The sequence below is a fragment of the Fusarium graminearum genome, chromosome 3, assembly GCF_000240135.3.
Source record: "Fusarium graminearum PH-1 chromosome 3, whole genome shotgun sequence".
Taxonomy (NCBI): Eukaryota; Fungi; Ascomycota; class Sordariomycetes; order Hypocreales; family Nectriaceae; genus Fusarium; species Fusarium graminearum.
In genome coordinates this window covers 717,417-743,054 of record NC_026476.1, presented here as the reverse complement: position 1 = coordinate 743,054, position 25,638 = coordinate 717,417, and the positions used below count along the sequence as shown (strand labels likewise).

Below are 25,638 nucleotides of genomic sequence, written 5' to 3'. Positions count from 1 at the left end.
AAGTATCCAACCGGGTGATTCCCCATGTATTCTCCATTCTTCAAGCCTTGCTTTAAATCTGAGTACTAAAGGTTGATTTATGGCAACGGCATTTGTATCTCATTCCCTCATCACAAAACATCATTTACGATGTCAACCCTCCATACCAGCCCGAACGTCTCCAATGGCGAGCCTCATGACGCAAAGATTGAAGAGAAAGGCACACAAAATGTTGAGATTGGTGTGAGCCACTCTGAGAAGCAAACCTTCTACTCCAAGGTGTCGGTGTATCTGATGATGATCTTTTCAGGTCTCGCCTTAGGTTCGGATGGATAGTAAGTCTAGTCCATAATCTTCTGGTATCTCAACAATGTCAGTTTACCAACGTTACACCAGCAACGCAGGAGTCATCGGTAATCTCGAGCTCTTGTTCACATCTCTGTACCCAGATGCCCTAACAAGTATGATGTCTTCTCGTCTATCCAACGCCTTTCTTATCGGCATGATCGTCGGTATGATTGGCTTTGGCGTTTTGGTAGACCAGCTAGGCCGCAAGACAGGAGCAGTCATGACAACTATCATCCTAGTCGTCGGAATCGCGCTCAGTACTGGCGCCAGCGGAACATCTGACTCTGGCCTCTTATGGATGCTCGTCATCGCTCGTGGAATCGCTGGTGTCGGAGCTGGTGGTGAATATCCTGTCTCGGGTGCTGGTGCACTGGAGGCTTCTGATGAGGCAAGCCACTTCCGCAAATCCCGTGGCTTCATGTTTGCCATGGTTGCAGACTTATCAGCTGGTTTGGGATATACCTTTGCCGCTCTTGTTCCCCTGATCCTACTACTATGCGTCAACCAAAGGACTGATCGCTATGAGCTTGTCTGGAGATTGTCGTTCGGACTTGGTGCTATTCCTCCTCTCACAATTTTCTGGTTCCGTCTTAGGATGCGAATGTCTACCGCCTATCGAAAGTCTGCTATGCGAAAGCAGAAGACTCCTTATACATTGATCTTCAAAAAGTATTGGCGACGAATCTTTGGTGCTGCTTTCAGCTGGTTCCTCTACAACTGGATCTCTATTCCATTTGGTATCTTCAGTTCTGTTATTATATCTCGAGTCAATGCATCCAATTCACTTGTTCAGAATCTGGGCTGGGGCGCGCTTATCAACAGTTTCTATCTTCCTGGTCCGTTTATTGGAGGATTTCTTTCTGATCGAATTGGAAGGAGAAAGACCATGGCGCTGGGCTATACCCTACAGGCGATCCTTGGATTTGTTCTTGGAGGTGCCAATGAGAAGATCCAAAAGGTCTTCCCACTGTTTGTGGTTCTCTATGGAATCTTCCTTACCCTAGGTGAGGTTGGCCCAGGAAGGTAAGTGAATCCCTATGCGTAATTAGATACTTTGCTGACCTGTTTGCCTACAGCACGGTTGTCATTATGGCAACTGAGCCATTCCCAACCTCTGTGCGAGGTCACACGATGGGATTCATCTCAGCGTGGTCCAAGGCCGGAGCTGCTATAGGCACTCAAGTCTTTACTGCCATACTCAGCTCATACGCCGATCCCGTCAAGGGTAACCAAGTTGCCTTTTTGGTAGGCTCCGGCTTTGCAGTAATTGGAGCGTTGAATGCCTGGTTTGTTCTACAGGATGGTGAAAAGCAGCTGGACAAAGAAGACCTTGTTTGGAAGAATTACCTTGCTGAGCAGGGATGGGATGTAACTTGGGGTGATTATGAGACTCCGGACCCGGTGAAAACAAAACATCAGGAGCTATTGGTACGATCTTAGTGTCTCTAGTATAGTTTGTTATCTCAGACATATAGTGAGCATCCGCACAACACACCTCCCGTTTTCAGTGCCAACCAGGTCAAATGAATCACGAAAGCCACTGTGAGCTATTTAATGTCCCTTTTCGCTTGGTGATGCTAACATATGCAATCAGATAGTAACTGGGCTTCTACCGTGTTTGCAACGTCAACAAGTAAGAATTTCAAAAGACCATTCACGGGCATCATGCCAAATTATCCAATTGCGGAAGATCAAGCGCATCGACCACCTAATATGACCAGAGCAAACTCCGAATGGTTGCTGCTTCTGTTGTGACATCTCGGTCTACTGCTATTGCTGCTTTCATAGAGCCTTCTTGGGTCTTGTGAAAATGCAAACTCGGCGATTAACCAGCATCGCAGGGCACCCACTCGTAAGGTCTTCCCGCCCTCTACCGTCACCTCGTCAACGATGTTATGGGACACCAGGTGCATCTTGATTTCAGAGATGGCAAAGGCATAATGGTACAGAGGAGGAGGGCCGCGGCGAGGAAGCAGAGGAGTACCGCGATGACAGAGCGAAAGGCGGCCGCGGTACTTTTCATCTCCTCGCCGGGATTCCTCCCCAGTGCCGGCTTCTTACCTGGTGCCTTTCGGCGGCCTTGTCTCCGAAACTGACTTAGAAGATTACTTTTTGCTGCACGTTATGGATACATGCATACCCATCTTGTTCTACAGTCGGATTAATTGGACTATAACCACCGAACCAGCTTATGAGACGCACCAAGTGATTGCAACGTGCGTCCACACCATTGGGGAGGCCTCGTTTCGGATCTTTGGTAAGATTGCATTAAAAGATGATTGATGATTAGCTAGTTTCGCTGAGCCGAACAAACCCCTGTTGCATGAATGGATGCCTAGCGAACATCCAGCGGCCACAGCCTCATTCATCTGCATTATAAATCCTGCCACGAACAAGGCATTCTTCGTCACAAGGCCTCTTTCAACTCACCCTTCTGTCACGTATCATAAAAATAAATACCTCACCACAAACAACATGTGCACCGAACAATACACGCACTTCTACTGCATCTACTGCAGATGCTGCATCAGAAAAGGCTACGCGTGGGAGATTTGTGAGCAGGCTCTGCAAACTGAATCAAAGTCGATGGGCTCGTGCGGTTACACGGAGGATGGCGAGGTCGCTCGTGTTTCTGAGTATTGTCAGCAGTGTCCGCCAGATGAGAGGAAGTGGAACAAGGTCAACTTGAGTTAGTTTGGGGGCAGAAGGCTGTGGAATGAGGTGGAACTCTGTTGGTTTGAAACTGGTCGGCCTCTTCACATCACCAACATGGCTCATGTCTGTCACTGCACTTTGTTGTGCGACTGTTCATTCTTTAAAGTTCGGCTGTCTCTGAATCAGAGAACAACACGAACTTTACAGTCGAGAGATACAGATGATGTCGACAAAGATGGTACACCATGTCTGAATGTCTGTCGTTGGTTTTATTCAAATTGTCTCGTTTTTCTTCTTTTTTTCATCCTCCGCAAAGCTCGTTCCCATCTTCCTCATCGATACTGACTTTGAAAATACGCATCGAAAAATCAAAAACACAACGCATCCAACATGTGCCACGACATCACCATCCACTATTTGTGCAGCATCTGCTCTTACCGTTACGATTTCGAGAAACACGGTCTGGAATGCAATAAAGCGAGAGCAATACAGTTACAAGCAGGACAACGACGATTTGCATCTTGCGGCAGGGAGTATCCGCAGACGATATGGCATCAGGATAATACTTGCATGGAATGCACGGTTCCTCGGCGGACGGTTATTGAGCTGATCATCCCAAATTGAAATAGGTATCAGGGATGGGTAAGTTGACTTGGAAGAACCTTTCGGGCTATCATCGTTTCACGAGACGGCGCGACTGCGTGCGTCTGGACGTTTTTGTTGGAATTTGGATCTTTGATTTGACAGTGCAGTTAATAAAGCGAGATTTCTCATATTGAATCGATTCTCAATAAAACAGATCAAAAGCATGTGTGGTTCAGAGATACATACTGTGACTTGATGCAACCGAATAGCACTGATTCCCACATCATGGTATCTGTGACTGGTAACCATTTTCTGTTGTTGAATCATATCGGCATAAATAGAGAATATTCAACTATTTAAGCGCCGACTATCGACACTCAAACCACCAAAAACTCACCTACCCTCCATAGAACTCCAAAATGTGCTACCGTATAACGATACAGTATATGTGCGCCGTTTGCAATCAACGCATGGGCTATGAAAGACACGACTGCCAGTGCAGCAACTCGAAGCAAACACAAAGTAGAAAGGCATTTTCTTGTGGGAGAGAATATTCGGCGACAGTATGGAACAACCAAGAGGTCTGTGACGGTTGCTCAGAGCCTCCTCCTCCTACCCCTGTAGATCCTTTGGGTATTCACTATCCGTACTATTATCAAGGAGGTTATCAGTGATCATGCTCAGTGGACTGCTTCATTAGATATTTCCAGCCAATACTGAATAGTTGATATGTAATTTGTGTGGTCCCTCGACGTGTGAAATATTGTCACTGTCTCATTCTTCCCCCATAAATACTCCAACCTTTCTAAGTTCCGATGCTTTGCAGACTAACTCAAATCCATAAATCAACATGTGCTACGATATAGTAATCCACTTCATGTGTGCTCAATGCGGCAACAGAATGCGCTTCGAGACTCATGGTGCTCGCTGCGACAGGGCAAAAAAGACGCGGTCAAGAAAGTTTGGTTCTTGCGGGCTTGGATACTCTGAAGTTATCTGGAACGATCAAGAATATTGTGACAATTGCTTATACGATCTTCCAGAAATGGTCCCTCAAATCCCCTACAATCCTAGCAATCCTTTCGCATAAAATTGGCCTTTTATGGGTTGAAGAAACGCGACTGGATATTAGATAGGTACTGCCTACCTTAGTAGTCAATAAATGCACTGATTTACCAGTCCCTCCTTCTGAATCTGTTTGTTGGTTGTGGCAGTGTTGGCTGGTGATAGCTCTTGCTGTTTTCTCAGTGCCAGTGCCAAACGGCTTGTTTACAAATGCGAAATCCATAAACTTAATAATTGTTCACAATTCATCATCATTCTTTTTGGAACTGAATTGCTAACAAATACTCTCTCTCTTCAATCATTCAGATTCTTTCACAAAAATCACCCATTGAAGCAACACGTCCACGCCTCCACCATGTGCGAACAAAAGACAAAGAAATACATCTGCAGCCGCTGCTCCAACCTCATCTTCCTCGGCGACTCCATAATCACCGAGTGCGATCGTTACCGCTGGGGGAAACGCTGCGGCTGCCTCGAACAACTTGATATCATCAGATGCGAGCCCGACCTCTGCAGCCGCTGCCCCTTTTTGCCCGCTGACAGCCCTCTTCCCTTTACCGGCAAGCCAGACGTTGCTCCTGGTTCAGCCCACGATGTTGAAAACCGCACCAGGTCCCAACAGAGCAAGAAGGTTCCATATGAGTATGTTGGCAGCCCTGCTCTCGAAAAGACCAGAAAAATGTACTTGGTCGGTAGAGTCGATCCGGACCAGAAGGAGTGAGTTTTGCATGTTTTGGGGTTGTTTATGACGAATACTAACGCTTTTAGGCGAGACGACAGACTCAACCGAGAGCTGGATTATTGGCTCACGAAGGAACTGGAGTTGATGAAGATTAGGGATCACAGTGGAGAGTCTGTTCAAGAGATCAAGGAGGAGCCCAAAGAGGAACCGAAGCACGAGCCCAGGGATCAACCCAAGGACGAACCAAAGGAGGAACTCAAGGACAACCTCAAGGACGAAACCAAGGACGAACCCAAGACAGATTCCAAGAAGGAGTGCAGGTGCATATGCAAATGCAAGGGCATGTTCAAGAAGAAGTCAAAGGATGAGTCCAAGGAGTCAAAGATGAAGTCCAAGGAGGAATAAGCGGTTCATCTCAAACATTTGGAGTATGGACTAGCGAAGTTTGGGCGACTACCAATGGTATGGACTTGGGTTCACACAATGGATGTGGGACAATTAGTATGCTTGTTTACTTTTGAAGGGCTACTGTAGGACCCGAACAGCTCAAGGTAAATAGTGTTTCCAATACTCGTCTGGAACAGCGTATTTATCCTTACCTTTCACCCACTTGTGTCCATTTGTGTATACTGTCCACGTTAATACACCCAGCTTCCATTCGAACGATGCTATTGAACAGAAGATACTTAACATTCCCTAAACACTAAGCAACTCAGTATAAATACCCTTTTCTCTCCGCCCTCGATTCCAAACCATCAACACTGAGTATCCATTTCGACACAACATCTCAACACATCACTCAGTATTTACCAAGCTTTCACCACCAAACTTTCACCACCGAAAGCAAAGGCTTTCCAGTATGTGTTCCAGTACGATTGTTATGATAATCTGTGAGGGCTGTAGCCGAGTAGTCGAAGACTACATTATTCATGTCCCCTGTGCCGAAGCCAACACGGACCAGTGTACGCCTGTGGAATCGACCGTATTTAACACCATGGCCAAGACAGAATGCACCAAGTTCTAATGGAAAGGGGTTGATTCGTGATGTGATGAAGTGTCTTCTCGAAGATATCTTGATCACTGTCTTGGAATGTGACGGCTTTGGGTGTAGCTGCAGCAGACCTTTAGCAGAGCCTCAGAGCCGGGGATAAAGTTGGGATGGCATGGAGTCAAGTATGTAGAGCATCAATTGATACTAGTTGTCCCTAAATTAAAGTTGATCTGAATGTGAAATTATCATCCTGAAAAACAAGTGTAGTGAATGTGTGCTATTCCTAATTGCACATAATTCAAGACCGCAACGTCAATCTAGAGGCACATCAAGGGCAAGTGGTAGCATCTATCCATAGCCGTAGCCATATCTGATTCCGTAATCTTGTTGTACATTCGTTCATTTATCTATCTATCAAGTGATGAGTAGCGGCAGCTATTTTCCCATATAAATCCCATCCAGCGCGCTCATCCGACTGCTGTCCCACCACACCACCAAACCACACTTACTATCCCGCTACACAACACCACGCCCAACTCTTTCATCATGTGCAAAATCTCAAACATCAGTTTGACCTGCGAAAAATGCGGTAAAGTCTGCGAAAAAGCAGTAGAGTCCACTTACTGCGATGAAGCAAGAAACGGGAAACATTGTTCAAAGCGTATCGTTCCCACGACGCAAATGGTCAGCAGGTCACATTGCAGCGATTGCAGGTCCTGGTATCATTGTATTAGGGTTCAAGATTGGATGCTTTGGTTTCACGCAGTAACAGTAGTTTAATGAATTTAATTTGATATTCTTTTGCTGACTCGTTTGCATGCACTCAATCAATCGTCCCGATATTCCGCTCCATCATCATCTAGGTCCCGCTTCCGCTTCAGCTTCAATCCTTTCCTCCTTGCCTCCGGTATTGTTATACACCTCTTGCATACGTATTTGCCGAGGTAGAGGGTCCCAGAGATGAGTTGGGGGCATGAGCATGCTTTATTTTCTTTGGTGGCTTCTGGACATTGTGTTTCGGTGCTCTTGGTCTCCAGATAGCTTTTACAGCTCTCACAGTGGTGGATTTCAAACGTTCTGGTACACATGATGTTGATGATAGTTATTGGTGTATAACTGCGTATAAGGGCTGCTGGCGTAACTGTGTTGAAGTTGGCTTGTTGATGAAAGAAGAAAACACGGCTTTCTTTTTGTTGAGCCGATATAGAAAGTACAGCACTGCAATAGTTGAAAGGAAGTCGCCATGGGACGTTCATTCCTTCTGTTCCTTTTTGTCAAACGGCAGGACATTCCAGAGTTATCTACAATTGTACCGTCTCTGCTTGTACTGCGCAACGTGTTTGTCCGTGGTGTTGGTTCAAGTATTACCGATTCCAAGTGGTCTTTCAGACGTGCACGTTGATACATGCCATCTACTGTGTTTTCCATGATTTTTGCAAGGCTTTTCAACTAGTTAGCGATGAACAAAGCGTTGAACAAACGAACAGTGAAATCACATCCCCTTGTTCAACTGCAATCAACTTGTATCCTTACAACATATGCATGCATGTTCGCTGTGTGTCTTTGTTCCATCTCTTGCAAATTGAATCTCCAGAGTCCTTTAAAAGAAACCCAATAGCATCAGCAATCTCCTTCTTCACCAACATCTCTAACCAACAGACACATCCACACACACATTCTACACAAATCACTCACCAAACAACCAAACAACCAAACAAACCGTCAAAATGTGTCAGTTGTCGACCACCGCCATGATCTGCGAGCAATGCCGCCGCCTGATCACCTACGCCTCCGTCAAGTCCTTCTGCAGCACAGAAGAGTGTATGAAGAAACTACAGGATTCGTCCCAGTATGTTTCCTGCCTGACATGCAACAAATGCAACCCTTCTGGCAAGGGTCTAGGTAAGGTCTAGCTCGGTCAGCCCGCCAGCCTAACCCCAGAATCCTAGGCTGTCCAGTTTAGGTCTAAACTGTTCCATGGTTCGCCGAGCCGGGAACTTAGGCTAGTGGCTTCTTGGAAAGCAAGCCGAGGTTTGGATGGACGTCATGGATTGAGATGTTAAAGGAAAAGTTTACCCTAGAGGATATTGTTTTTTTGTTCTGGTTATAGACCATGTCGCTCTTTTAGATCAATTCGCTCTTTTGAATGCCAATTCACTCTTTTAACCCCAATTGAATGTCCATCGTGCTTGTTTGTATGAAACTTTCAGGTGATCAGGCTCCTCTATGACCACAGAACGGTTCGCGCTAGCTGACAGTGGATTTTAGTGTAAGCACTCTATTCAAGCCACTGTAGTTATGGCATTGATCAGTTCATTTCATTAATTAGAGACATAAATTACAGATGATAGGCACACGACGTGATGGCCTCGTTAATGCACCACATCCAGATCACCAGATCTTGAGAGCAAATTCTGCATCTCAATGGAAGCCTAGCCAGCCACCTTGTAACCGGTCAACAGTCAACCTACCATTCTGACGAACCGTTAATTTCCGAGTCAATAAATACAGGGATCTATATCCACTCGAGTCAAGCATGCTACAACGTTAAACAGCCACTATCGACGGCACGAGACTCTTGGAATTGAGTTTTTTTCGGATGCAAGCGTATATCCGAAGCAACCATTATGAAGCGTTGATGGTTAAGAATCATGCACATCGACTGTCAAAGGTCCGAATATCCACCGTAAAGGATGGGAGACATTGAGGAAAAGACGGCAGTTCTGAACGGCATCCATTGTCAGTCAACAAAAGTCAGACCCTCACGTGAACTGGGAAGGCCTGACAATCACGCCCAAGTGACAGCGGTCTAAGGGACCCAAAAGTATCGCTGCAACCTAGGGCGTCACCAGGCCACTGTACTGGGTCGATGTCCTGTCCGATTACCGTGAGGTGATTTCGCGGGGGAGAAAACGGGCAGGGAGAGACAGGAGAGTGACCAGCAAACAAGTGATTGTATCACTATTTCCCAAGTATTTCATTGTACACCGGGTGAGTTTGTCGTCGTCCGTTGAAATACTCCGCATGAGAGCCCACAACAGGGCCGAATTCAATTGCGGAGAAGAAAACTGAACCCCGGCCCTTCCCCCAGACTGTCAACGACGCACTAAACCCCCGGCAATTAGACCTAGAGACTACCAGACTACGACTGGAGGAGAGAGAATAGAAGGACAAAAACTTATTTAATGTCTGGATAATCCTCGGTCTCTCGGTGGTATTGACGGCCGTATTATTAAACTTGTGGAGATGTCCTTCCCCAGGCTTTACAGGTTCCAGACATCACCAGACCAACTCGAGTTAGCAGACATGACTTGCGATCTCTTCTTTCAGCAAACAATGACACCATCAAACCCATATACTTCTACTTTCTGCAGCACCCCAGAATCCCATTGGACAAGCACAGTAGCACCGGTTAAGCTACGGCAGAAATCAACCAAAGTTCGCCGATGGGACCCAGACCAGGGTACAACCTCGTAAACTGGGAATGCCATCACAAGACAATCGACTCTACTCCGCATCGCCATCCCCGCACAGCTCCTCTTGTCGTTCAAGAACCAGCTCGGACGACGCTAGCTTTTTTACAATGACGCACTTGTTGGGGTGATAATTTCTCGCAACGGCGGGCATGCGCCGAGGGACGAACCTGCTGTTACCGGAAACTGGGATATATAAACTTCAACGTTCGCCTACCATGGAAAAAAGGATCATCATCACAGAGCGCCATTCCAACTCTCCTCCCCTCTTCCACAATGGCTAGCCTTCGGTCCGTGCTGGTCTCTGGCCTGTTGGCCACCGGTGTGAGCGCCCAGAACTTTGGTGGTAGTGCTCGCGACGAGGAGGCCTTCAGCTGGGTTCAACCCAAGAACACTACCATCCTTGGACAATATGGCCACTCGCCTCACTACAACTCAAGTATGTCCAGCTACCCCAAACACCAATTTGTTTGCTAACATCACAGCCTATGCTACTGGCAAAGGATGGGAAGAGGGCTTCGCCAAAGCCAAGGAGTTCCTCGCCAAGCTGACCCTCGAGGAAAAGGCCGACATGGTCACTGGTACTCCCGGTCCCTGTGTTGGAAACATTATCGCCATTCCTCGTCTCGGCTTCAAGGGTCTCTGTCTCCATGACGGTCCCCTCGCTATCCGAGTCGCCGACTACGCCAGTGTTTTTTCTGCTGGTGTTTCCGCCGCATCGTCCTGGGACAAGGACCTTCTCTACCAGCGCGGTCTCGCATTGGGTCAAGAGTTCAAGGCCAAGGGTGCCCATATCCTTCTCGGACCCGTCGCCGGTCCTCTTGGACGTTCTGCCTACTCTGGCCGCAACTGGGAGGGCTTCTCTCCCGACCCCTACCTGACCGGTGTCGCCATGGAGCACACCATCAACGGTCACCAGGACGCCGGTGTCCAGGCCACTGCCAAGCACTTTATCGGTAACGAGCAGGAGGTTATGCGAAACCCCACCTTCAAGAAGGATGGCTACGTCGGCGAGGTCGACGAGGAGGCTCTCTCCTCCAACATGGACGACCGAACCATGCACGAGCTTTACCTTTGGCCCTTTGCCAACGCCGCCCATGCCAAGGCTTCCAGCTTCATGTGCGCCTACCAGCGTCTCAACGGCTCTTACAGCTGTCAAAACTCCAAGCTCCTCAACGGAATCTTGCGCGACGAGCTCGGTTTCCAGGGTTATGTCATGTCTGATTGGGGTGGCACCCACGCCGGTGTTGCTACCATCGAGAGCGGTCTCGACATGGACATGCCCGGTGGCATTGGCGCCTACGGTATGGACTTCAAGGCTGGTTCTTTCTTTGGCGGTAACCTGACCCGCGCCGTCACCAACGGCACCCTCGAGGAGGCTCGTGTCGACGACATGATTATGCGCATCATGACTCCTTACTTCTGGCTCGGCCAGGACAAGGAGGACTACCCCTCTGTCGACGAGTCCAGCGCCGACCTCAACACTTTCTCCCCCCGAAAGACCTGGCTCAAGGAGTTCAACTTTACCGGTACCCGCAGCCGTGACGTCCGCGGTGACCACGGTGCCCTGATCCGCAAGCACGGCGCCGAGTCTACTGTCCTCCTCAAGAACGAGAACAACGCCCTTCCCCTCAAGAAGCCCAAGTCCATTGCCGTCTTTGGTAACGATGCTGGTGATATCACCGAGGGTTTCTACAACCAACAGGACTTTGAGTTTGGTAACCTTGTCGTTGGTGGTGGTTCCGGAACTGGTCGTCTCACTTACCTCGTCTCTCCCCTTACTGCCATCAACGCCCGCGCTAAGCAAGACGGAACTCTTGTTCAGCAGTGGATGAACAACACACTCATCACCACTTCCAACGTCACTGACCTCTGGATCCCTGCTCTTCCTGATGTCTGCCTTGTCTTCCTCAAGACCTGGGCTACCGAGGGTGCTGATCGTGGACACCTCAGCGTCGACTGGAATGGTGACGAGGTTGTCCTATCTGTCGCCAAGTCTTGCAACAACACCGTCGTTGTCACTCACTCCTCCGGTATCAACACTCTCCCCTGGGCCGACCACCCCAACGTTACCGCCATCCTCGCCGCCCACTACCCCGGTGAGGAGTCTGGCAACTCCCTCGTCGACCTCCTCTACGGTGATGTCAACCCCTCCGGTCGTCTTCCCTACACCATTGCCTTGAACGGTACCGACTACAACGCCCCTCCCACCACTGCCATCAACACCACCGGCACCGACGACTGGCAGTCTTGGTTCGACGAGAAGCTCGAGATTGACTACCGCTACTTTGACGCCCAGAACATGTCTGTCCGCTACGAGTTCGGTTTCGGTCTGTCTTACTCCACCTTTGAGATCTCCGACATCTCCGCTGAGCCTCTCGCTGACGACATCACCGCCATGCCCGAGGCCCTCCCCGTCCAGCCCGGTGGTAACCCCGCCCTCTGGGAGAGCATCTACAACGTTACCGTTTCCGTTGCCAACAGCGGCAAGGTCGACGGCGCCACCGTTCCTCAGCTCTACGTCAGCTTCCCCGAGAGCGCCCCCAAGGGTACTCCCCCCAAGCAGCTCCGTGGATTCGAGAAGGTCTTCCTCGAGGCTGGCGAGAGCAAGAGTGTCAGCTTTGAGCTGATGCGCCGTGATCTCAGCTACTGGGATATCATTTCCCAGCAGTGGGTCATTCCTGAGGGCGAGTTCACCATCCGTGTTGGATTCAGCAGCAGGAACTTGAAGGAGGAGACCAAGGTTACCCTTGTCAAGGCCTGAGCATGTCTTTACGATGTATGAGTTATGTTATACCTATTCACTGTAGATATTAATTAGTACAATTACGATTATCATTACTGAAGGTCTCTGATGTTTGTGATGTCTTGCCTGATTGACTGGTTTCCCGATCGATTAGCGTAATCATATGCGCGGAAGGCCCATAAGAAGTGATACAGGCTGTCAATTTACTTGTAGATATTGAGGAGAGCAATTACGATTACCATGGTATTGAGCGTATTTGTCATGTCTCTATATGCACCAAATCCCCTTTGACAATCAGATGGCACGCAAGTCACATAAGAAGCAATGACAGGCTTTTTTTGAACTGGTATAATTTATTTAAGGGGCATTTATCTACTACTATGGCTACCACTGACTACTTCTCAAAGACAGTTCGAAGCTACAGGCTGTCGAGTGTGACTTCATGATGCCAAAGCAATGGCTGTGTGTTGCTGCGATGGGCGCAATGCCACCATAGTGCCAGAATTCTTACAATTCTGTTACTTTAATTACCGTTCGAGAGGGGTTTGTCAATGGCATATTTGCAAACGAACCGCGGTCTTCTATAATATTCTTTTTGGTGCGGAGGCCTGATCAATGTAAACAAAACGCAGTGGCACGTGAATCGAACGCTGCAGCAACTAGGTATGTTTAGTTGCCTAGCATCGTGATAAATCCTCGTTTGATAGGCATCGCTCTCAAACAAACGTGGATCTTGCATGTTTGTAGTTCACTCGATTGCCCAGCAGCGTTTGACAGCAGACAACCCCAGATATAAAAGAGGCTATGAGCCACTTCGTCAGAGACTTTTCTCTTCATCCGCTTCATCCCAAGGATACAGGCCAGGACACTGAGCAAGGACTCACCATCGTAAGCCACTCGACTCATCACACTGCAACATGCTTCCGCGACGCAGCGCGACAATGGCTCCTCCCGACCTCAACGACGCTCAGCGAGCCATCCTGAGAAACGCGGGCATGGAAGAGCTCTGGGGCAAGATCTTCGAAAACTGGTCTCCTGGACACCGCATCCCGATGCCCGTCATGACCAGACACACTTTTGTGGAATCCTCCATCTCAATCGGCCGTCTTAAATGCAACCAACCCCCCGGCGGCGACTACCTTGTCCCCTGCCCCAAGTACCGCAAGGAGCGCGCCACAGTCTACCTCGCGGTCAAGCGTGACGACAACGACAACACTGCCTTTTTGTGGTGCGACAAGAAGGGCGAGCCCGTCAAGCGAAGCGAGATCATCTTACGACGCGATGTTGATCTTGACCGTCTCAAGGAGATGCTCTGCGAGGATTACAACAACAATGAATGCTACTTTATCGACGAGTACAACGAAGCTATCAAGATTGCTCATGGACGCACTGTTCTGGCTTTTCTCGTTGCACGGACTCATCGTGATGGTGGACTTGATCGATCTCCTGTTCACTTCTGTGAGGAGACGTTCAGGTACAAGGCGCATGTCTTTTGCTTTGAAGATGATCCTGAGATCAACGGAGACGACTGATTCTGCGGTCAATACAAGCTGGTGGAAGCAGGATGGCATGGGAGTTGATCAGAGCTTGGGGGTAAACATCTCGCAGCATCGTATCGGATGGGAAGATGGCTATTCGTAGCTGGTCTATCTAGATGAACAATATACCCCCCTCATTCAGAACTACTAAAGAGTGATATGCCCTGTGACAAGATGCCTGTTTAAATACAGTAACCCCTTGACACCCAGCAGTGATATCGTATCTAGGTCATGTCTACCTGAAACTTCTATGTATAAATACTATCTCCCGCCGCTTGAGTATGACCAAAGCCTCTCGAGCAAAAGAGCCAACAATAGCACAAGCACTCTATCAGACAACGAAACAACACTATCAGACAGTTTCTCATTCACACTAACTAGCAGTAATGTGTACCTACTTAATCACAACCGTCCGTTGCAGGAATTGCAACGACCAGATTGACCTCCTGCGCCGTACTGAGTATTGCAGTATTTACAGGAACCACAGGCGGGCTACATGCAAGCGAAGAATGATACACAACACAATAAGGGTCAACCCAAGCCAGTGTCCGATATGTTCCAAGACAAGCAATTTTCTATTAGACTGCAAAGAGGTGGAACCGAATTGTCGGTCGGTCTAGGACGGGGTCATCAGTAGCAAGTCTCTCTAGATGAACAATTGACTCCCTTAGGCAGAGCTGTGACAGTGACACGATGTCTTTTTGCCCTGTGACAAGATGCTCGCTAAGCGGCGGCCCATATAAGAACTCATCAGCGATGTCGCACGCACATATTCTACGTATAAATACTCTCTCCCACCACTTCAGTTTCTTGAGAAGAGGCGCAAACAGCATCTCATTCATGCTAACTCAACAAGACAATGTGTTTCCACTATAGCACAAGCTATCGCTGCAAAAATTGTAACAATCTTGTGGACTTTACGTTCTACGATGACTTCTGTGTCGTTTACAAGAACAACAAGCTCGCTACGTGCAAGCGGACGCCGATTCATGATGACAAAACAGTCGATGAGTCCAAGTACGACGTATGCAAGGCAAAGGATACACCTGCTCAATAATACAGTAAAGAATTTGGATAAAATTGGCCGATTCTTCTGGGATGGGGTTGTTTGGATGGATATCTGACTTGGTTTCGGAATGAAGCTATCGTGAACTTTTACATGGAATGGCCAATTTGACCAACCAGGTCGGTTTTAGCTGCTAAAAGCTGTAATATAGTAACAAAAATAAATACATAAATCGATTCAAATTCATATCATTCTATTCTCTGTAAATTTGGCCATAAACGTATAAATCTGTCCTTCGCTGGTGGTGTTGTAGGGTATCCCATCTACCCATGCACTACTAATTTCATATCTATCACAGCCCGTGCCTAAATCTTCATGTGGGGCACGTTTAATGAGTCTCGAAACTTGAAGGAACGCGATAAATTGCATAAAAGTAGTCGCCATGACAAACTGATTCATGACGAGTGGCGCGGGGACTGCGTCGATCGGAGGGCGAACAAAGACATTCCAGAGACCTCAATCGCTACGGTGATTACTACGGCAACCTTGATCAAGGTGGTCCAAAGATGTCATTGACTTTTGGATGTCAATTCTTTATGTAAATTCGAGTCCAAATTACTGGATTGGTCCAATATCAGAATCGCGAATCGACACGGATCAAGAAGCGAGACTGATGTCAAACTCCACGGATCGGAGTTCTCCATGCAAAGCCCTAGACTAATCCTAGCTTGCGTTTAATATTACTTGCACAGGAACGAATAGAAATAAGCCCAGCCAGACATTTTCCGACTAAGATTGGTCTGGAAGACGAGACGCGAACCTAGAGCAGTTTCAACAAAGAAGCCAGGATTCTGTTGGTGGAGACGTGTTGTAAAATTGGAGGTTAAACGAGAGGTTGGCTTGCAGCGTTTGCCAATCCACTCACTCAACAGGATGAAAGAAAATGTCATGATGAAAATAATTAATTGGTACCAAAAGAATGCAATTTAAACATGGTCTTGCAAAAAGAAAAGACAGAACACAAACAGCAACGGAACAAATTCGAGACATTCTCCTGTGATGCCAAGGATGTTCCCAGCTCTGAGCACAAGCCTCAACGCAGCCACTATAACTCAGCGCGTCCAGTGGACGTCATCCTTATCGATACGCTAGCTCTCAGGCTTAGGCCCACCCACTCAACGCGGCCTGAGTCGCGTAAAGCACCCCCTATAACGCCGTGCACATCTCCGCTGTAACTTATGCTCAGTCCCCTAATTTACAGCACCACCCCGCTGAAGCACTCTGCACAAAAACGCCAACGCCAAAAATCACGGAGTCGCGCAAAGTACTTGGCCGCGTTCCCGCGTGCCCACCCAAAAGTAGTGGAGCGGGTCACCTCTTAAATACCTCCCATCACCAAAAAGCACACCACACACACACGACTCTCTCACTCTCGGATCTGGCTCTCTCCTGTAACCAAACCTCTTTTCCTCGAAAAGTTGTTCATTATCTCGTCTTTCATCTTGTGACCTCTTCCATTCATCTCGTTTTATCTCCTATTGCAAACCGAGTCTCCTCTACTGATTAACTAGACCGCCTTTCGTGTCGTCATCCATCGTTCCACCGAGACTCGATTTCCACCACGAGGCCATCGTCGAGAAGGAAAAGAAAATACTGAAAGGAGAAAAATACCAAAATTGATTCTTCATCTCGAATTGGAACCGGCATACCAACGCAAAGCCTAACGCGTGCTTGGGTCTTCGCTTCTGGACGCGATCTCTCGGCCCTCGGCCTTCAACCACGATACGATTTCATCCAACAATCAAAATGGACTCTCTCGGTTCATCACCTCGAAAAGGCATCTCTGCCTCGCCTACGCTGCCAACCATGAGGTCCTGCTCGCTCGCCGGATCTAAGCGTTCCGCTCCGACTCTTCTCCCGCCCTTTGAGCCGCTCACATCCTCACCACCAAACCTCCCACGACCAGTGAAGCGACAGAATCTCGGCTCAGGCTCCGGAACAGGCCGGTCTCGTGCTCACCTCAAGTATCCTACTCCCGTTCCGACGTCGAGCACGGGTATCTTGTCGAGCTCCCCGCCTCAACGGTCCGCAATCGCTTCCGAGCGAGCCCCGCTTGCTGCCGTCCCCGCCGTTGAACTGTCGGAAAACGGCGAGACACTTGTCATGGGTCGATCCTCCAACTCGTCCCACTACCAGATCTCCGCTGATCGTCTTGTCTCGCGCGTCCACGTCAAGGCTCGCTACGTAGCTGCTTCCAGTCCTCTCGAGCCCAGCAAGATTGAGATTATCTGCAATGGCTGGAATGGCCTCAAGCTGCACAGTCAGGGCCGCACCTGGGAGCTTTTCAAGGGTGATAGCTTCACCAGCGAAACCGAGGGTTCCGAGATTATAATTGATGTGCAGAACTCGCGTGTTCTTGTCCAATGGCCTAAGCGGGTTCTTGACCATATTTCCGATACCGTTTGGGACTCTCCTCCCTGCCAGTCTCGTGCTCAGGCTATCTTCCAGTCTTCTCCCCCCCGTCGAGCTTCTCGTATTGCATCTCCCGAGAGCCCCACGCCTGCCAGTCTGTCCAGCTCCCGCCGTCTCCAGGCTCTACTGCCAGGACAACGTGACATTGAAATCTACGAGGATGATGCTGAACAAGGGCTGTCGGAAAAGCTCGACTCCTCTAGCATTAATGTTAGCATGTGTACCGAAGTGACTGCCAGCTTCAGCAGCGAAGTCAGTGATGAAGTTGAGGAACACGATCCTGATGAGGAGAACGACCCCATCATCCATTCCTTTGGACCCTTTGGCGCCGACATTTCTTGCCGTTTAGCTTCGATAACTACAAAGTCTACCAAGTTCTTCAAAGGCGCCAAGCGAGCTGATCCCCTTCACAGCGATGTCGCTTCTGATCTGTTTGCTCCTCGCCAGATTCCTACTGCTCCCCAGTCTCCACGAAAGCAGCACACCAGGACAGAGTCTCCTCTCTCTTCACCCCCTCGTATCTCTTCTCCTACTCCCACCCCCGAGACCGAGGCCAAGATGTCTTTCGAGACCAACCCTGCTGTTGCAAACCATGTCGTCAACCAGCTTGCTTTCTCCCGTCTGTCTTCAACACCTCTGTCCACCATCATGACTCACCTCCCCACCGAGGAGAAGCGAGATATCACCCGGGATGATCTCCGCGATGTTATCGAGAGCACACCCTGCATCGGCATCATCAAGCGTCAAGGCAAGGATGCAGCTGGCAAGCCCCTCGAGAGCGAATACTACTACGTTCCCGAACACGACGACGACCAGCAGCGACGCCTCGCCGTTACTGACGGTCTCCGCAAGCCCAGCCTCCGCGCTTGTCGCAAGCAGCACAAGGTTTGTACCCCCATCACTTCATAACGGCCACAAGCTAACAGTGTAATAGCAATACTACTGGAAGCGACCCAAGACTCCTTAATTCACTCGCCCTTACGTACATACGATTTTCACTCCGAGAAATGAGTTTACGCAGCTCTCGATGATCAAGTTTACTGTTCTTTTCTAATTACCGGTGGAGGATGTCTGTTTTTGCTTTATACCCCCATTTTTATCTTCCCCCCAATTGTTTGTTGTATTTTATTCTTTCTTGATTCACGACGTACTCTCAAACTGCATAGCCTGGGCGTATAAAGTGTTTCTGCATGATGGAGTTGAAAGGGAAAGGATTGGACCACCAAAAGGACAGAGTATGCCATGAGGCATAGATAGATGAAAGGTCATGTTTGGTGTCAGAGAAAAGGCATGGAAAGGGTTTAGCGTTTGTTGGTTTTGATGGATGTATGACATTGTAGGAAGATAAGTGCAATGCTATTACCCCTGTTGATCAATGTGCTTGACCTTTCATGTGAAGATTGTAGTTGGTGGATGATCTGATGGATCATGAGGTCCATTTGGAGTCTAGATTTGCTGTAGGCCAGATGAGGTGATGATGATTCCACCAACGAACGAGGGGAAGACATTGGGGTACCCCAGAGTTGACGATGAGTACTGTTACATCCGTGTTTATGTATCCGTACTCTTTACCCGTAGCCATACCGATGAACCCCGATCCTATCAAACAATCCTCTACAGTCACCTATGTTACATCAAACAGTCTACCTACATACGCAGTACCCGTAGAGCTTACACTCCCTCACAATGCATCCATCCGCACATAATCACTCACAAAGCATACGATTCCCATCCTGATATTCGATCCGCAAACTCTAAAAACTCCGAAATTATCACGCCCCAGCGTCACACTCAAATACAAGAAATCCCCTCCCCTCCATCAGGCCACTTTTTCGCCACCTCTAACCATGCATGTGAAGCTCAAGAGGGGTTTTGTTCAACGATGATGATATAATAGTACCTGAGCTGTTTGTTTATAAATAAGAGGTTTATCTCGTGGAAGGAAGGAGGGGTAAAGAGGACATTACTATGAGACATTGAGTAGACTATAGCAACAGTCTGCATACCAACACAACCCATAAAGACACTCATCAACCTACAGCACCACCATCATCAACAGCAACTATCATCATCACCAACAACGACTAAAAGTATCTCATCATCAAATTCACCATGGATCGTCAACCAACCGCCATCAATACAGACCACACCTCTCCCCCATCTGAAGGTACACAGCACAAACTCGTCATTCTTTCCAAGCTGACGTCGGAATCTGCAGCTCCTACTTCCCCATCCGCTCAAGCTGGTGCCGACCGTTGCATGCGCCACACGAATAGCTGGACACCGTCATTTCAGCGACGACAGAGCTGGAGTCCTGAGGAGCGAAAGCACGAGATGCACATGGACAAGATTGGCCAGGTCAATACAGGGCCTGGATTTACGGAGCGTGAGGGTAATTGATTGGAGTTTGGTGAATGGGAGGACATAATGGCAAATGGGTGGACAAAAGGGACCTACCAAGGTGCAAATTGTACTACAAAAGCTGCAGTGACAGCACAAGAATGAATCCAAGGATGAAAACGAGCATTTATTCGTACCTATCTAATGTGAAATGATCTGCCGAGGTATCTTGACTCCATAGCTCCATGTGATTCATGCGTACTTGCGCATCCCTCATAAACCCAACAAAAGAAAACATCGCTTGAAAGGCTACTGGGTAGCAGAAAGGTTGACCCCCTAAGTCTGTGGGTACAGAAATAATCAGCCTAGGGGAATAGTCTAAGTAGCATAAAATGACCTACTAATTTCGTCTCTTATGCTGTCATCCCCTTGGTACTCAAATATTCCACCAACGTGGCCGTTACAAAAGCTCCTCCTGCGATCCCAACAGTCCCCAAAAGGACCTTGCGACCGAGTCCCATCTTACGACGTCTGGTCTTCTGAGTCGCTTCATCTGCAGTAGAGAAAACACCACCGTGACGGATCATCGCATCATAAGAGCTAACAGATTCCTCCGAGATTGGTCGTATCTGACGGCAGACGAGCATCTGGCGACCGCCTGAAACAACTTCATACCCTTGCTTCTGAAGTGATTGAATGAACGGAAGAAACTTGGCAGGTTCTGCCAAAAGAAGTAGTGCCTCGGGAAGGGGCAATGGGCTCTTGTTGTCATAGGCATTCGACATAGTTGGCGCCACGTGCATCATCTTGGAAGCTGGATCGAAGGCGATTATCGTGTAGGAAGTGGATTTAGGTATGGTAGTTCTGCGGGACTCAAATTTGGGCTCCTCAGACTTGGGAAGCTCAGGTTTGGGCTCGTAGTGCTTCTCCCATACAGGTGCAGTCGAGCTTCCACATTCTTCGGAATAGCTGGTCTGTAACCCTTGAGGTTGGTGTGAATAAGAGTCCTTGTGTACCTTGCCCGACCGGTCCAATGCTGGCTGAAGTTTTGTTCCTTCCATGGGAAAGCTCTCGTCCATAGATCCAAGTTCCTCGTTGTCCTCGATGGCAGTTGAAACCTGTTCCGATGATCCCCCGTTGTTTGGCAGTAGTGTTGACTTGGATGATGAGTTACTCTTGCTCCACGACGCCGCAAACTCCTCTGGAAAGTCCCGAGCATAGTTGCCGGTCAACGTACGTCCAACTTCGGAATTGCTGGCCGTTTGATGCTTGGCCCGTTGACTGTTTTGATGAGCTCTACGCAGAACAGCAGCTCGAATTGTCTCGGCACTACCAGAGTCGTCGACACTAGTTTCCATAGAGTCGGGAATAGATCTATTCGGGGTTCCACAATAAGCATTTGGTGCGTCCGGGGATTTTTGGGAACCTGCCTTGGAATCGAACTCTCGGAGGCCGCGGGCGACTTCATCCAGAGGGATTGACATATTACCATTGGGTTCGTTGTGGCGAACTGCAGTGTACTTGTGCAAGTCTTGGTAAACCTTGGAGGCTTCCTCGGGGTGCACGGGGTATGCCTGAGCCTGTGAAACAAACTCGGTAGGTCTGTAGCTGCCAAGATCCGTGTAGGCCTTGGTCAACTCTTCAGGATGAACATGTTGTCGGGTGGTCTCTTCATAGCCAGAAGAGGTATACTTGTGCAGATCCTTGTACTTGGCTCCGGTGTCCTTGGCCTTGGGCGCATCGTTCTCAAAAGAAGCATAGGCCTTCAAATCAGCATATTGCTTGGAGGCTTCCTCGGGGTGAATGCGTGGAGCAGCGTCAGCATTTGCGTAGTGACGGTACCCTGGGAGGTCCTTGTACGCCTTGGAAGCCTCCTCGGGATGAACGCGTGAGATCGGAGGAGAGACGTCTCTAGTTACGTAGAGATGTGTGTCCTTGTAGCTCTTGGACCTTTCCTCGGCGGTAGGACGTCTCAGACCATTGGGCTCGTTCCACCTGACAGCACCGTAGAGGTGAAGATCGTCATAGTTCTTTGACAACTCTTCGGGGGTGGGTTTTCGGAGACCATCCGGTTCATTCCAGCGGACAGGTCCATAAAGGTGGAGGTCGTTGTACTTGCTTGCAAAGTCCTCGACCGGAGCATCAACCTTGGGAGCCAGAGGTTTACCGCGCATGGTTGTGTCCATCTGAGCCTTCTCGTGTGCCTTGAGGGCTGCCTGACTAGCCTCGAAAGGGCTGGTATAGGTATCCAAATCGTCGTACTTCTTGGACTCCTCTTCAGGGGTCAAACGACGTAGACCGTTAGGCTCACTCCATTGAACCGGCCCATAAGATCCAACATCCTTGTAATCCTTGGAAACCTCCTCTGCTGTGCGTTCACGAAGACCGTCGGGTTCGTTCCAGTAAACCGCCTTGTACTTGTTGAGGTCATCATAGTCCTTGGACAATTCCTCACTGGACTGCGCTTTCAGACCATCGGGCTCGTTCCAGTAGACTGGCTTGTACTGGCCCAAATCTTGATAAGCCTTGGATTTTTCTTCGGCCGTCAATTGGCGCTGAGCAAGAGGAATGTCAACACCAGCCGAAGAGTACTTGTCAAGATCATTGTATTTCTTGGAGTCTTCTTCAGTTGTCGGTTGTCGTTTACCATCGGGCTCGTTGTACTTGACAGGCCCATATTTATCAAGGTCGTCATATTCGACAGCTTTTTCCTTGGTAGATGTCTCATCGATCTCTGGTTTATACTTGTCTAGATCATCGTACTTCGGAGCGGCAGGCTGTTGAGATACCTTCCCATCTTTGACAGGCTTGTACTTGCCCAGGTCGTCGTACTTGGGGGCAGAGTCAGCTTCAGCGGTCGCCTTGACAAAGTCGATCGGCTTATAAGCTTCTAGATCGTCATATCGTGGTTTCGAGGCTGTCTTGTGGGCTTTGGGAACTCGACGATTCGTAATAGGGTCGATAAAACTGGCGTCCTCTTTGTTGGCGTTGTCAGAAACTTTCTCATCCGGGCGGAGACCAGCGAAGTGGTGGCCAGTGGTCAATGTGGCTTTGCGAATATTGGCTTTGTCATCGCCGCGAAGTAAGTGATCGATAGCACTTCTTTCCACGTCTTCGATGCCCGCCCCAGGTCGAGCACCGGCAAGGTCGCCCACCCATGTCTTGACTTGCTCGACACTAATGAACCCGGCAGAATCGGTGGTCTGGTTGAAGTTCTTCATAGCTCGCCTAAAGGCAGCTCTTGATCGATTCTCCCAAGAGACATTGCGAGTCAATGACGCAGGTTGTGTTGTAGCGGCGCTGCGTGTACTTCTACGTTGGGAGAGTGTGGGCGAGCCCAAGGCAGAAGAGAAACTTCTGTGGTCGCATCTTGATTGTAATGAAACAGTAGAGCGGAACACGTTCGAGGCTTGAGGTCGGCTTTGGAGGAGCTTCTCACTCGTCCAGACACGTGTGGTAGCCAGCATTGTGAATTTGAGATATTTGTAATAAGCTTTCGAGGTTAGTACATTGCCGAGTAAGATAGGCTCGTATATGCTGCTGCAATCAGGCATACACCAATAATTGCTGGAACTCACCGGAAGGATATTGAGTGGAGGCCTAGTGACGATCTTGGTATTGCTACTCAAGAGCTCACAAGGCATGCAATGTGTGGTGATAGGCCGAAGACGTCCGTTTCTTGTAGTGAGACAGCAGCGACTAAGACGAAGATAATTGAACGGATGCGAGCTTGAGTGATTGCAAACCAAAGGATAATGTGAGACTGGGGAATGAAGAGAAACAAACAGACTACATGAGGGGAACCAGGACCTTAAAACAACATGGATGGATGGAACGGAAGCAGCAAACGACACACGATGAAGCCCTGTTTGGTCAGGAACCTCAGGTTCAATAAAGCCGGGGCAGGAGGAACCAAGTGGGGCCACTGTAAAGTTGGGGGAGTGGAGAGGATTCAAGGGAAAGAGCACTGTAAGATGTGATACAATTGGACAGAGCTTGGATAAGATCTAGAGGCTTCTTGGTGACGCCGTGATACTGTGACACGAGCTGTTGTGACTCGTGTCCAACGCCTTGTAACATTGTGTTTGCACTGTACAAACTTCATACCCAAAGATATCTGACGTCCTTAACACCGCAAACGTGTCTCAAGCCTACAGACGGCTCAGGCAAGTCAGCGTGTCTTACCAGCCGCTGCAACACACTGGAACCTGCCTGTGATGCCCTGGCCTGCCGGGGTTGCATTTAACGACCCACTGTAGTCGTCCATTTGCGGGGGAGTCAGCGTCAAACCCGAAGCGGCAAGTGGACGATGTCCCGCTCGTGCAACAGCCGTTGACGTCAAGCTCACAGATGCCTCTAAGCCCTTGCTGAACAGGTACTCTCACCGAGATCTTGTACAACTCGGCTTGAGGGCAGATATAAAGTTTACGTTGGCTACAGTAACGGGTAGCTATCGTGAGTACTGTAAACGGTTAATCTGTTTATTATTTGGCGGACACTCAAACTCTCAATGATACAGCTCACATGAAGCAACAGGGATCTCGTTCTGTACTCGGCTTATCAGAGACTTGGCTAGGGTCTTTGTGGCTTTGAACCCCTAAGACATGCATCTCAGGACCAACGGAAGCAGGCATTGACGCGATGCGGCTATGTTGAAGCGGAGGACAGAAGCGGACAAACAGCATCCGTCGCTGATGCTAACCCAAAATATTACCGTTCTTATCACACCAGCCGGTGGTCTGGACCGTCTCTGATAAACGATAAAACGAAGCCGTCTTTATTTGTTATGCCTCTCGATTAAATGGCGCATGCGGCGGTGATCAGACAAGTCAATTCCTCGTACCATGGTGTCCAATCGCAGGACGACCGGGTCTTTGTCACTGAAACCAGAGACACCGTGACTCTCACATGCAGCGACGATCCATTGCAAGCTCAAGCGGTTCAATGGGCCAAGCACTCAGCATTCTGTGCTTTTCACGGCACAGGTTTCAAATTGTCGTCTCTATACTCTTTATTACGTAGACGTGTCTTTTTGCGTCTCTCCATTCCCAGCATCAAATCTCATCATCTATCATTTCATGACCGAAGTGATTTCTGCGTCGCTTAAAGTGCGTACTAGCGCAATGTCCAAACTCATGGCGCCTGCAAGACGACGATTTAAGCAACCTGGCACGATTACAGGGGCTCAATCGACTGATTGGTATGTTTGGAGTCGCTACTTTTAGCCCTTGGCAGTAAGATGCCAGGTAGGTCGGATATAGGACCATGACTAATAATGCTTGAGCATCTTGTGACCATCGTTTCGACTGTATTTGCTTAGTTATTTATGTCATACATATAGCAACGATAATGTCTCCGTTTTTATCTGACCGGCATGGATGGTGACAGTTCAATACTGTCGATAACAAGTAAGGATACGGTTGTTAGTTGAAGGCCAAATAGACTCATACCTAAAATCTGGATATCCGAGACGATCTGAAAAGAAACCGTTACCAACTTTGAGCACTCAATGAACCTTTTCATAGTTATACATCCCAGCAAACCTGCATGCTGAATATGTACCTTGATTCTCAAGTCGAACCGCCTGTCTCAGGATAAGGAATGCCTTCAATTATTCCCGCAAGACCGGGCGCATCTCAGATTTTCGTCAGAAATTCAGCCGTTTCGCCAATAACCAGGTTGTCGATAAAACTCAACAATTGCCCCATCGTCATCCGCAGTCGATGACCGGGGACGCTCGGCGTGAGTCAAGCGAGAC

At 48.7% G+C, this 25,638-nt stretch overlaps 9 protein-coding genes across 9 annotated transcripts; 7 read left to right on the top strand and 2 right to left on the bottom strand.

The window, feature by feature from the left end:
• Positions 1-129: 129 nt before the first annotated feature.
• FGSG_04957 (uncharacterized protein) lies at positions 130-1,767 on the top strand (the record flags this gene model as incomplete). Its single annotated transcript, XM_011325126.1, has 3 exons — positions 130-314; positions 376-1,350; positions 1,404-1,767. The coding sequence occupies 3 exons, from the start codon at positions 130-132 to the stop codon at positions 1,765-1,767; spliced, it is 1,524 nt and encodes a 507-aa protein (XP_011323428.1).
• A 3,220-nt stretch (positions 1,768-4,987) lies between these two features.
• FGSG_04956 (uncharacterized protein) lies at positions 4,988-5,919 on the top strand (the record flags this gene model as incomplete). Its single annotated transcript, XM_011325125.1, has 2 exons — positions 4,988-5,349; positions 5,401-5,919. 2 exons carry the CDS (start codon positions 4,988-4,990, stop codon positions 5,717-5,719), a joined length of 681 nt encoding a protein of 226 aa, XP_011323427.1. The 3' UTR covers positions 5,720-5,919.
• A 703-nt stretch (positions 5,920-6,622) lies between these two features.
• Positions 6,623-6,956, bottom strand: FGSG_04955 (uncharacterized protein; the record flags this gene model as incomplete). Its single annotated transcript, XM_011325124.1, has 3 exons — positions 6,623-6,712; positions 6,815-6,901; positions 6,930-6,956. 3 exons carry the CDS (start codon positions 6,954-6,956, stop codon positions 6,623-6,625), a joined length of 204 nt encoding a protein of 67 aa, XP_011323426.1.
• Positions 6,957-8,032: 1,076 nt separating this feature from the next.
• On the top strand, positions 8,033-8,784 carry FGSG_04954 (uncharacterized protein; the record flags this gene model as incomplete). The annotated part of the gene is made up of 2 exons (XM_011325123.1): positions 8,033-8,207; positions 8,657-8,784. 2 exons carry the CDS (start codon positions 8,033-8,035, stop codon positions 8,782-8,784), a joined length of 303 nt encoding a protein of 100 aa, XP_011323425.1.
• Positions 8,785-10,054: 1,270 nt separating this feature from the next.
• On the top strand, positions 10,055-12,542 carry FGSG_04953 (uncharacterized protein; the record flags this gene model as incomplete). Its single annotated transcript, XM_011325122.1, has 2 exons — positions 10,055-10,217; positions 10,264-12,542. The coding sequence occupies 2 exons, from the start codon at positions 10,055-10,057 to the stop codon at positions 12,540-12,542; spliced, it is 2,442 nt and encodes an 813-aa protein (XP_011323424.1).
• A 923-nt stretch (positions 12,543-13,465) lies between these two features.
• Positions 13,466-14,056, top strand: FGSG_04952 (uncharacterized protein; the record flags this gene model as incomplete). Its single annotated transcript, XM_011325121.1, has 1 exon — positions 13,466-14,056. One exon carries the CDS (start codon positions 13,466-13,468, stop codon positions 14,054-14,056), a length of 591 nt encoding a protein of 196 aa, XP_011323423.1.
• Positions 14,057-16,874: 2,818 nt separating this feature from the next.
• FGSG_04951 (uncharacterized protein) lies at positions 16,875-18,842 on the top strand (the record flags this gene model as incomplete). The annotated part of the gene is made up of 2 exons (XM_011325120.1): positions 16,875-18,425; positions 18,475-18,842. The coding sequence occupies 2 exons, from the start codon at positions 16,875-16,877 to the stop codon at positions 18,505-18,507; spliced, it is 1,584 nt and encodes a 527-aa protein (XP_011323422.1). The 3' UTR covers positions 18,508-18,842.
• Positions 18,843-19,203: 361 nt separating this feature from the next.
• Positions 19,204-20,047, top strand: FGSG_04950 (uncharacterized protein). The gene has a single exon (XM_011325119.1). The coding sequence runs from the start codon at positions 19,653-19,655 to the stop codon at positions 19,938-19,940; it is 288 nt and encodes a 95-aa protein (XP_011323421.1). The 5' UTR covers positions 19,204-19,652; the 3' UTR covers positions 19,941-20,047.
• Positions 20,048-20,293: 246 nt separating this feature from the next.
• FGSG_04949 (uncharacterized protein) lies at positions 20,294-23,101 on the bottom strand (the record flags this gene model as incomplete). Its single annotated transcript, XM_011325118.1, has 1 exon — positions 20,294-23,101. One exon carries the CDS (start codon positions 23,099-23,101, stop codon positions 20,294-20,296), a length of 2,808 nt encoding a protein of 935 aa, XP_011323420.1.
• Between the last annotated feature and the right edge of the window lie 2,537 nt (positions 23,102-25,638).

What these genes read in the sequence shown, in the direction of transcription:
- FGSG_04950 (XM_011325119.1), top strand. Translation starts at nt 19,653, where the DNA reads ATGGATCGTCAACCAACCGCCATCAATACAGACCACACCTCTCCCCCA.